This window comes from Taudactylus pleione, unplaced genomic scaffold, assembly GCF_031769625.1.
Source record: "Taudactylus pleione unplaced genomic scaffold, aTauple2 ptg000089l, whole genome shotgun sequence".
Taxonomy (NCBI): Eukaryota; Metazoa; Chordata; class Amphibia; order Anura; family Myobatrachidae; genus Taudactylus; species Taudactylus pleione.
In genome coordinates this window covers 555,190-567,477 of record NW_028284491.1, presented here as the reverse complement: position 1 = coordinate 567,477, position 12,288 = coordinate 555,190, and the positions used below count along the sequence as shown (strand labels likewise).

At 45.3% G+C, this 12,288-nt stretch overlaps 1 protein-coding gene across 2 annotated transcripts in view; it reads right to left on the bottom strand.

The window, feature by feature from the left end:
• LOC148527270 (serine/threonine-protein kinase Nek3-like) overlaps positions 1-12,288 on the bottom strand; it is a 72,093-nt gene that overhangs the window by 30,032 nt on the left and 29,773 nt on the right. For both annotated transcript variants that reach the window (XM_088469231.1, XM_088469230.1), the window contains exons 5-7: positions 9,772-9,855; positions 8,323-8,390; positions 6,981-7,067 (exon numbers count right to left, since the gene is read on the bottom strand). In XM_088469231.1, coding sequence (XP_088325357.1) covers positions 6,981-7,067; positions 8,323-8,390; positions 9,772-9,855 — 239 coding nt within the window. The remainder of the gene's footprint in view (positions 1-6,980; positions 7,068-8,322; positions 8,391-9,771; positions 9,856-12,288) is intronic.

Genomic DNA, 12,288 nt, shown 5'->3' with positions numbered 1-12,288 from the left:
TCAGCGGCCTTCTAGGGGTGGGGGTTTGGGAATTCCTGATTTTAAAAAATATTATTATGCTGCGCAGCTCTCTCATTGTGCTCAGTGGTGTAACTTCGGTGCGGGGAAGGTCTGGGTGGCTATCGAGGCCGAGGAGCTGGGACTGGCTACTGTATCCTCCCTCTTGTGGATCCCTAAGATTCATCGTCCCCGGACAGTTTCTTCTCATCCTGTAATTTCCCGTTCTTTAGCAATTTGGGATTTAACCAATAGATGTTTTAAGTTAGCTCCGGCCCCGTCCCCTTTGATACCTCTACTTCATAATCCATCTTTTCCTCCTGGTTTATGTAAGTCATCTTTTACTGCCTGGTCATCGAGCAATATCTATTATGTAAATGATATTACTATAGATACTAATTTCCCACAATTTTCTGACTTCCGGGATAGAGCAGCGGTTCCATCCAAAGATTTTTTTCAGTTCCTACAAATTAGACATTTCCACTCCAAAATTAGCTCGATTCTGATTAGCAGACCTTTGACTTCTTTTGAGTCCTTATGTTGGAGAAGACCCTCCACTAGGGGTCTTATTTCTACTATTTATTCCTTACTAGGGGAAGAAGTAAGCTCTAATCGAGACCCTCATGAGTTAGCGTGGGAACGAGATTTGGGACACTCTATAGATGCTGAGGATTGGACGGAGATATGGGACAATGCTGCCACCAGCTCTATTTGCGTCAAAATTAAAGAAAATGTTTATAAATTGCTATACCGATGGTATTATGTACCATCGCGGCTACAAGCAATGTTTCCCGATGCTTCGGATAGATGTTGGAGGGGTTGCGGTGGAGAGGGCAGTTTTTTGCATATCTGGTGGACTTGTCCCAAACTAACTAGAATATGGCAGGAGGTTCTTGCTCTCCTCTCGCACCTCTTTGATATTACGATTCCCTTTGATCCTCGGCATTTTCTACTTCCCTTGGGTCTGCCTTCTCTGTCCCGGTGTCAGAATAGGTTATTCCGACATATAGTGTCTGCTATGACCTGCCAAATTGCAGCGGATTGGAAAAACCCTCATCCCTCTCCGATGCAGGCAATATTATCACGCATCTGGTATATATACAAGATGGAATATATGACAGCTTTATTACGTAATACATCCAAAACCTTTGATAAAATATGGTCTCCTTGGCTGACATACCGAAATGTTTCCTCTCCATTTAACAATTAATTTTTTCCTTTTATATTTTTTCTCTAATATGTTTAATCTGAAAGAAAGTGATCCTATATGGAGTCCGCCCATCCTCTTCTCCTCTTATTCTCCTTTGTCTTTCCTAAAGTCTTTCTTTTCCTTTTTCCTCTTTATTTTTTTCTCTATTTTTTAAACGGATTGCCACACCGTTGCTGCAAGATTTTTCTCTTGCTTCTGTATTCCTTCTCTTTTTTTATAATGAGAAAATTTTCTACTATATCATATTATTATTCTGAAATAGTACAGTTCCCACTATAAAAGTATGTTATGTGTTAATCCTTATTTTTGAATATTGGAATGTACTGTTTTTTCTGTGATTTGCTCAATAAAAAGTGTTTACAAATAAAAGCTTTCAGGAGCAGGGGGGCTAGTTTGTCCAGGAAGGCCTTATAGTAATTAATGGTAAAACTATCGGGGCCAGGGCTCTTACCAGAAGGGGTAGACTTGATGACTTCCTCCAGTTCCTGTAAGGAAAAGGGTGTCTCTAATTCATCTCTGACCAAGGTGTCAAGTTTGGGAAAACTAACTCTGGAAAGATAAGTGTCGATAGCTCGGTGCTTCCCGTCCACATTGGGGAAAGCCGCGGAAACTGGTAAATTATAAAGCTAAGAATAATACGAACAGAAGGCTTCCGCAATTGAAGTGGTATCATGAAGGGTCTGCCCCCCTCTATCCTTAACAGAAGAGATAAAAGAGCGCACTCTTTGGGTTCTGAGAGCACGTGCCAACATTTTCCCCGGTTTATTACCCCAGTGAAAATATCGACTCCTACATTTCCGGAAAGAGTATCTAACTTTTTCCAGTAAAAATTTATTTAAGGCAGAGCGAGTTTGAGTTAATTCTATAAGAACATCAGGGGATAGGGAGGATTTATGAAGAGATTCCAATTTATGAATTTTTTGCAAAAGGGAATCTATTTGGCCGAGACGTTGTTTCTTTAAAAAGGAGCCTAATTGGATACATTTTCCCCTCAGGACACACTTATGCGCCTCCCATATGGTAAGATTAGAGGTATCAGGGTTATCATTACAGTCGATATAGGCATCTAGTGCCTCTAAAAGCTGCGCTCTACAATAATCATCAGTAAGCAATGATTCATTGAAATGCCATGTTCTAAAGAGAGGGCTAGAGGGGCGATAGAAAGGTCAACAGTAATAGGAGCGTGATCTGACCATGTAGTTACGCCTATCGAGGAAGCTTGTACGAGATGGAGGTAACGGTGGCCAATAAATATATAGTCAATTCTAGAGTAGGATCGGTGGCAACTTGAATAATTAGAGTAGTCCCTGTCAGAAAGGTGAAACAACCTCCAGATATCAGACAGCTGGTGAGCATGGAGCAAGCGCCTTACCTTTCTCAACGATCGGTATGGGACGGATAAGGATGACCTCTACCCGATTCCCCCTCCAGATAATTATAAGGGGCAGGAGGTCAGGGCCGCGGTGTACCACTATATGGGAGCACCAACGTCTGTCCCCGCAGCAGCTGGCAGTCCCCAGTAGTATGAGGTGTGGGGACGAATAAAGCAGCAGTCGCCCTTCAGGTCTGTGCGGCAGCGGGAGGGAGAAGCCACCCCCGTCACTCACTGCAAGGTGGGCGGGTGCCGCAGGTGGATCAGGTGTCAGCGGGCAGACCCCAGCTGTAGGCGCCATGGAGATGGATCCAGCAGCGGCCGCCGGTAAGGGCAGTGCGGGAAAGCGGCCGACCCCGCCAGAGACTGCAGGGTGGGCGGGCGCCATGGGTGGGTTCGGAGTCGGCGGGCAGACCCCAGCTGTAGATAGCGCGGAGAGGGCTTCAGCGGCAGCCCCCGGCAGCAGTGGGGGGAAGCGGCTGACTCCGCCCGAGACGGCAAGGCGGGCGGGTGCCGCAATCACTTGAGTCCCCGGCCTGAAGGTGGTGACCAGGCCGGAGCTTGCAGGGACAGCTACCACGCACCTCCTCCGCTCCAAAATCACTTCTCCCCACCGGCAAAGGGCTCAGCAAGGACGGGTGTGTGTGTAGTGGCAAATATTTTCCCGGGTTTTTTTTTTTTAGTTTCTTTTTTAAATATTTTCTAAATAGTTTGCTGCCTTCTCCTACTAAAGCCACAAAAGAAGCTATTATGTGAGGCACAGCATGGAAGCCTTATACTGTACATACAACTCCTTCATATAGTGACTGCGTTACTGTAATACTGCGTCAGTTATTATGGCTTTAAGGGTTTATTTTGACACGAAAGTTTACAAAAACAATAGCCCCTTTCCCGGACCTGTTAATTATAAGGTTCGACAGGAGGGTAGAAGGAAAGAGGTACAAATCTACCATGTAAACCTGTTAAAACCCTGGAAAGAGAACGCTGGTCAGCCTTCTTTGATTGTCAAGAAAACCCCAGAATGTCAGGTACCCATAGAAGTTACCCTTAATCCCCGCCAGAAACAGGAGGCTGTCAATTTAGTAGTACGGCGTCAAGATGTGTTCTCTGCCATTCCAGGTAAAACCCAAATAATCCAGCATGATATAGTTACTCCTCCCGGGGTGGTAATAAGACAGAGACCATACCGTATACCCGGGGCAAAGCGGGCAGCGGTTAAACAGGAAGTAGAGGAGATGCTGCGTCTAGGGGGTCATAGAGGAATCAAATAGCGAATTGAATAATCCCATAGTTTTAGTGCCTAAGCCTTCAGGTGTTTTAAGATTCTGCAATGATTTTCGCAAATTAAATAAAGTGTCACAGTTTGATTCCTATACCAGTGGTTCCCAAAATTTTTGAATCACGGCCCCCTAGAGTATTAGCACTGTTTTCACAGCACCCCTAAGTTTAAGTTTGTTATCGAGAAATTCAGAAAAAAATGTAGTAAAGTAGTAAATGAAGCAAATGGTGCTAAGCTGTCATCCTTAGGTTCAGTTATGTGGTGGTGGACAGGTTTGCTCTTCTGTTTGTCCAGATATTTACACTACATTGACCATAAATAATTTCATTTGGTGCTAGACCACCAACCTGAGGCAGCCCTGCAAGTGTCCCGAGGCACCCCAGGGTGCCACGGTGCACAGTTTGGGAACCACTGTCCTATCCTATGCCCCGGGTGGATGAGCTGGTGGAAAATTTAGCAAACAGCCAGTATCTCACCACCCTAGATTTGACAAAAGGGTATTGGCAGATTCTTTTAACAGACTGCTAAGGCCAAAACAGCCTTCTCTACCCCAGAAGATTTGTATCAGTATAAAATGCTGCCGCTTGGTTTGCATGGGGCTCCGGCAACCTTCCAGAGGGCTATGAACAGGTTGCTGCGACCTCACAAGGAATATGCAGCTGCATATCTAAATGACCAGGGCCGACGAGAGCCGCGCTGGGCTCAGGTGAAGGGGGCGTGGCCTAATTGTGGGAAGGCGTGGCCACGCCCCCTTAGAAAAAACAACAGTAATATAATTTCAGCGCCGCTGTGCGCTAGGGAAGGGGGCGCTTTGTGCCCCTCAGCCCGGCACACAGCCAATGGGGGGCGCGATCAACGTGATTGCTCCTCCCATAGGCATAGGAGACTGCTCCGGCTGCTGCTTTAGCAGCCACGAGCAGTCTCCCAGTGCAGCCCAGCACACAGCAGCATGTGCTGGGCTGCTATGACTTAAGAGAGAGGAGGAGCAGTGCCGGATTCGGGCCCCCGCCAGGCCCCTGCAGCAAGCCTGGGTAATTTGTACCCGCTCGCCCCCCTCGCGGCGCCCCTGTAGATTACAGTCATCTTTAGCCCCGACTGTGAGTCATTGCAATCTTTACGTGGCACATGGGTTTACTGCTACTCCAGAGAAGAGTGCCATTGGAATGGTGGAGGCAAAATATTTGGGATATGTTGTAGGCAGAGGGCAGGTGAAACCTCAGCCCAGTAAGGTGGAGGTGGTCCTCACATGGACTAAACCCAAATGTTAATCCCAGCTCAGAACATTCCATGGCCTAGTGGGTTACTACCACAGATTCATTCGTGATTTTGCCACTAGGGCAGCACCATTAACTGAGTGTCTTAAAAAACAGTCCCCAGACAAGATAGTATGGTCTAGAGCGGCAGAAACTGCATGGCAGGATTTAAGGCGTGCAGGTGTGCAGAACCTGTTTTGCAGGCTCCTAACTTTAAAAAGCAGTTTACATTGCAGACAGATGCCTCAGGTACAGGATTGGGGGCAGTCCTTTCCCAAGTGGTAGAAGGGGAAGAGAAACCCATCCTCTACCTTAGCCGGAATTTACTGCCCAGGGAAGTACTCAACTGTGGAGCAAGAGTGCTTGGCAATTAATTGGGCAGTAGGCTCGTTAAAATATTATTTGTTGCCGCGGGAGTTTGTGTTGGTTACAGATCATAACCCTTTACAGTGGATGCACATGAATTAAGAAGTGAATGCTCGTGTAACCAGCTGGTTTTTGTCTTTGCAGCCATTTAAGTTTGAGGTGCAGCATCGTCCGGGGAAACAGCACCTCAATGCTGATGCCCTTTCCAGGAAGTTTGTTGGACCCGATCCTCCAAGAAACCCTATGGTGAAGCTAGAGGAGGAGGAAGAGGGTGAGGATGGCGAATTGGGGAAAATGGTAGAGAGCTGTGTATCCGGACGGCTGGCACAAATAGATGTGGGCAAGGCAGATAGCTCGCCTGAGGGTTTTTAGCTTCACCAGGGTGGTTGAAGCAAAGGGGAGAGAAGTGTGACAGAGTCAGCATAGTCCCACATGAAGTGAATGTGGAATGTCCAGAACTCCCAGGTTTGGCAGAGCAAAGGGATTAGGATGTCCAGTTCAGGTGTTGCCTCAATCAGAGTCTGGAAAGTCAGCTGATTACAGATACCAGTGTGAGGCTGATTTAAGAGCTGCAGAGACACTGGGGAAACTGATCCTGATGGTGAGATAGTCACCCAGGTTATAGGCTTGGAGGTGACTAGTGTTAGGGGTCCTGGACATGCAAGTCCACTAAAGAAAATATTGCTGTTTGGAAGACTTTGTGTAACATCTTGCCTGTGAAACTGCCATATCCTGTATACAGTACCTGCCTGTGGTGAGAAATAAAGCTGCTGATGGATTTTCCCGGTCTATTTGATTCTTGTCACTATATATATATATATATATATATATATATAGAGTCTGGAAAACAGGAGTCTGGTAACTTAGTAGAAAAATGTGATTTATTATCAACATTTCGGGGTTCACAATCCCTTCTTCAGGATACATATACTATATATATATATCTTCTTTATGTAAAAGCTATTAACTGTAGTTCACAAAATGGATGGTGACGTTGATAACACCAGAGGTGCCAACAGGGGGTGAGCGGGTACAAAGTCCCCTGGCCTGGTCATCTATAGGTGCCCGAGATTGCCAAGGAAACATAAACATGCCCCCCCAACATGATGCAGCCAAGCTCCCCTCAGCTGCCTCTTCCTGTCGGTGCATAGCTTTTCTACAGATAATTCAACAGGGTGTGGGTCCCCAGCATTAGAGCCTGGCTGAGCTCTTGGCTTCCTTGATCATGATACAAATATCATGATCATGATACAAATATAATATGTATTTATATATCTCAAAGGGTATATATGACTGCTGCATTATTTCATTGCCGAGCTCAAATCCATTATAAGCTACTGACAATTACTCTTATAGAGCTCAAAGGGTGATGTGCATTCAAATTAAAACATTATCAACTTTGTAAATGTGCACTTTGGACCTTTCCTACAGTAGGTTATTCAGAGAATGAAAATGCATTATGCGCCCTATTCGATATTTTACTGCCATGTACCATACACTTACCATTTGTTATTATACGGCAAGTTCTCCCAGATCTCCGGAGGAACATAATAAGGGGTTCCAACATATGAGCAGGCATAAGCCAAAGGACTAGGAAATAGAAAACATAATGTTATTATCACTGTATATGCAGCTCTCTTCATGGATCAAATGTAATCAATTTAGAAGGTAAAATAATAAAATATAATATCATTTTATATGTTATGCTAATCATTTTTTCAAACAGCCCGGGATTCTACATGAACAACTTCTCTGTGTTTTCATTTATTTTAGCATCTCTGGCTCGGGAAGAAAGGATATTAACCACCTAATTGACAATTACTATTTTTTTTTTACCAAACTTCGCTCGTAAATTGTTTTTTTTTTTTTATTATTATTATTATTATTTAATAAAGTTTGAAATAATTTCTTAAATATATTTTAAATATTGAATTTAAATAACATACCTAGGGGATGTTTTGTACACCCGTGTGTCCACAGGCCCCATTATAAAATCACTTCCCACCCCCCATCAGAAATAGCTCCCCCAGTGGAAAAAGATCCCCAGCATTATAACCCCACACCCCCCTAGAGGTAAAAGACTCTGTGGCAGAGCTCCCACCTTCACTTCTGCCATGACAATGGGACCCCACTGTTTAGTGCCCCCCCTCCTCATGAGTCACTATACATTCATTTTCATTTTATTAATATATTCCCCACCTCCCGGGCAAAAATAATTTTAGTGGGGCATAACCCCCCTACCCCTCCCAGTGCCAACGATGACTACTGCCTATTACCCCCCCACCCTGTGGCATAGCCTTGCCCCGACCTTATTGCAGAACGCAGCAGACTGTGGGGCAGGGGGGACTGATCATCAGTGGCCCCTGCGGCAGCTGATCTCTGCACACACACATATCAGCATATTTGTGCTTTTAGTTAAGGCGCATACACCCCAGAGTGCCGTTCACATGGCATTCTGGGGCGTGATTTTTGGAGTGATACCAGCGGTTGCTGAACGCTACATCACTCCCAGGATGCCTGTGTAGGAGGAGGAAATCCATTCTGCAGATGTGCAGGACGGATTCCCTCCATTACAGACGGGGGATCCGGAGAGACAGCACTAACGCTTGAGATGCGACCTTGGCAGGTAACGTACTCCAGTCTGCGGTCGGTTCTCATGCGTAAGTGCCAGGGAAGTGGTTAAAGGAAGGGTGACCAAAAGGACATATTTGAACCTAATAACAAGGACAAAGCCAGACACTTTATCTACCAGTAACTTTTGATTTTGTCTGTACAAAGTACTTTGCTAAAAAAAAAAAAAAAAAAAAAAGTAGTAATCAACTAAAGTATTTAACTTAATAAATACCTGGTGAGAATACGTGCGGATCCAAAGTCTCCCAATTTTATTATCCGTCTTTTAGTAATAAAAACATTCTGGATAAAAGAAATATAAACAAATACATCAATAAATATATCTCAATGGAGCTATACATATTTACATTTACATAACAATTCTAGAACCCAGTAAGGAGAAAAGTGGTATTCTAATGCTGGGCATACACTATACAATTATCTGTCAGATATCTGTCTGGTGGGATGGAAAACCTGGTATTGTATGGGAGCAAATGACAGTTGATCATACGGTGTTAAACACTGGAAAACAGACAAAAAACAATTTAAATTTGGTTACATTTGTGTGTTTTAACCAATTTGTATGAACGACCATTTTTGTCTGTTTTCCAGTGTTTAAGACCATATGGTCAACTGTCATATGCTCCCATACATTACCAGGTTTTCATTCCAACCAGCCAGATTGGACAGATATCTCACACATAATTGTATAGTGTAAGCCCAGCATTAGAGCAGAATTTAATTAGCTATGTTAACCAGTTTACAGGGGTTTAACCTGGCTATATTCCACTTAATGCGGTTGGCCACAAGTATTTTGCTAAACAATTAGCAGCATTAACGTTCCATAGGATTGAACACAGATTTTTTCTTGCAGCCCTTGAGCAGGTTGTAAAAAATTTGTAAAAATACCAGGACTTCATTCAGGACTCCACCTCCTAGTGATTAATTCATTTTTACTTAGCTTAATATGGCCAATAATGACATATGATTTTGGAGGTGATATAATGTTTCATTTATGAGAGATAGGTATATGGGCGTGTTGTACTGATTGGATAGGTGCTTTTAGGCTTGCAGGTGGGAGTTACGAGGGTTTTTAACAATTGTTTTTAAAAAGTGGCTTAAAATGTACAACAAACCTACTTACAGGTATTTTAATGCACCCCAAATTAATCTAGAGTATTTAATTTGCTGAAAAATTATTTGTATATATTTTAATTTTATGAAAACAAAAAAATCAGCCATTTAACACTTTTAAATTACTTTGATTTTTAACACTAATATACCTGTATACTGTTATCCAATGTCAATTTGCACTTGTTTGGTGTACAGGCTGATTTCCTAATTTTTATCGACATTTAACCCGGATAATATCATAGAGAATGATAGCACAACCACTTTTACAATTGTATTGAGCGGTAAGTGTGAGTGCTCATAGCCGCGCTAAATGAAATTGTTGTGTGATAGGCACGTTAACTTAAGCTACTGTAAACAAAAATTTTACAGTGTCTAATAAAATTTTCCCTTAATACTGGGAGTACCAGAGCTATGTATTAGTGCAAGGTGCTGGCTCTGCAATGGGATGTGAGACCAATACTGTGCAACGATCAAAATAATGGCAACATTTCACATTGTAATTAAGATCCAAAGATCGGTAACCAGGGGTGCTGAATGTCATCGACCTCACCTTAGACTTAATGTCTCTGTGCAACACACGTTTGTCATGAATATGCTGTACGGCCAGACACATCTGTACAAACCACTGGAGGATCTGGAAGAGAAAATAATATGGAAAATCACTACTCTATGCAATCTAAGTTATATACACAATGAAGGTAGTTACAGCATATAGTATATACTGTGTAGAGCATCCAGTGTATAGAAGGACAGGCTCCTTCTTTACCCTTCTGCTCCACAGAAGGTTTCTAACAGGCAGGGGCTGGCTGGCAACTTTCAGCCTGGGGGACAAACACAAGCAAGTGTCCCTGGCTTCTCTACCACAATACTGTAAAGCATTGAGGAACTTGGCCCCCTAATGCCATTTCCAGATAGCATTATCCTATAGTAACCCATGGGCTACTATTTATCAAATTCTTCTAGAGAGGGGTGCTCCGGATCCCTCTCCGTCAGCCCAGTGACATATGTGCCGGCCAAAAGCCGTGCATGCACAGTGTGCACCGAGGACCCAAACCGGAAAGCAGTGTGATAGCGTTACGAGGGGGCAGAGGTACAGAGGGAAAGGGGGCAGAGGCACAGATAGGGAGGGGGTACAGGCATATATGGGGAGGGGGGTGAAGCTCAACATTGCAGTGAGAGAGACTGCAGGGGAAAGGTGACAGTGGGGGAGACTGCAGGAGAAAAGTAGATAGTGGGAGAGACTGCAGGGGAAAATGATATAGTGGGGGAGACTACAGGGCAGGGGATAAGGGGATAGTGGGAGAAACTGCAGGGGAATAGGATATAGTTGGAGAGACTGCAGGGGAAAAGGAGATAGTGGGAGAGACTGCAGGGGAAAAGGAGATAGTGGGGGTGACTGCAGTGCAGGGCATCAAAGGATAGTGGAAGAGACTGCAGGGAAAAGGGGACAGAGGGAGAGACTACAGGGGAAAAAAGAGGACATTGAGAGAGACTGCAGGGGATAAGAGGACAGTGCGAGAGATTGTAGGGAAAAGGGGGACCATGGGAGAGACTGCAGGGGAGACTGCAGGGGAGACAGGGACACTGGGCGAGACTGCAGGGACTTAAGGGACAGTGGGAAAGACTGCAGAGGATAAGGGGCTAGTCGGAAAAGACGGCAAGTGAGAAGGGGCCAGTGGGAGAAACTGCAGGGGAGAAGGAGCCAGTGGGGGAGACTGCAGGGGATAAGGGGCCAGTGGGGGAGACTGCAGGGGATAAGGGGCCAGTGGGGGAGACTGCAGGGGATAAGGGGCCAGTGGGATAAGTAGCAGGGGATAAGGGGCCATTGGGAGAGACTGCAGGGGATAAGAGGACAGTGCGAGAGATTGTAGGGAAAAGGGGGACCATGGGAGAGACTGCAGGGGAGACTGCAGGGGAGACAGGGACACTGGGCGAGACTGCAGGGACTTAAGGGACAGTGGGAAAGACTGCAGAGGATAAGGGGCTAGTCGGAAAAGACGGCAAGTGAGAAGGGGCCAGTGGGAGAAACTGCAGGGGAGAAGGAGCCAGTGGGGGAGACTGCAGGGGATAAGGGGCCAGTGGGGGAGACTGCAGGGGATAAGGGGCCAATGGGGGAGACTGCAGGGGATAAGGGGCCAGTGGGATAAGTAGCAGGGGATAAGGGGCCATTGGGAGAGACTGCAGGGGATAAGGAGCTAGTGGAAGATACTGCAGGAGATAAGGGGCCAGTGGAAGAGACTGCAGGGGATGAGTGGCCAGTGGGAGAGACTACAGGGGATAAGGGGCCAGTGGGGGGAGACTGCAGGGGAAAGAGTACCTATGTTGTGTACACTGCAGCTACACTAGGAACAGCCTTTTTCTGTGCGGTGCCGATTGTAGCAGGGAGGAACGAGGAGAAGAGAGGGAGTGAAGAGAACTGGGGGCAGGGCTACTGCAGAGCCAAAGGAGGAAAGCTGATCTGGTGGTGGGGGGGGGGCTGAGGGGGGAACCTGTGTGTGAGAGGACATTCACAGCAGGGCAGGTTCCCGCATGATAATCTGGCCCTGCAGCAAGCACCAATGATCCTGGCCATTGTCTTTGTATCTGTGAACAAGAAATACCATTACACATACTATGGGCATCTTCCAGCATGTCATGTGATGGCAGAATAGGAGGGGGTGGCAAGGTTGTCACAGCAATAAGAGCTCAGAGGGGCATGCCAAAGCCTCCCTGCATACTGCGTGATGTATCAAGCCTTGGAGAGACATAAAGTGGAAAAGTTGTCTATAGCAGACAATCCGCTTCTAAGTGTCATTTATCATGCATAGTATTTTAAATGACAGTTAGAAGCTTTATCTCTCTCCAATGGTTGATAAATCTCCCCCTATATGTGACTGTTGTTGGCATCGGCGTCTATGATACAATAGAAAATCTGAAGAATTAGCAGTCAGTAATAGCAATGAGCAGGCAAAAACCAAGGCAAAAAGGTTTATGCTTAATAAAAAAACACCCAACTTTTCCACTCTAACAACAAGTCTTACCCATGTTTTAGGATGTCTCACTCGCTACTGACCACAAAGGTTTTCTT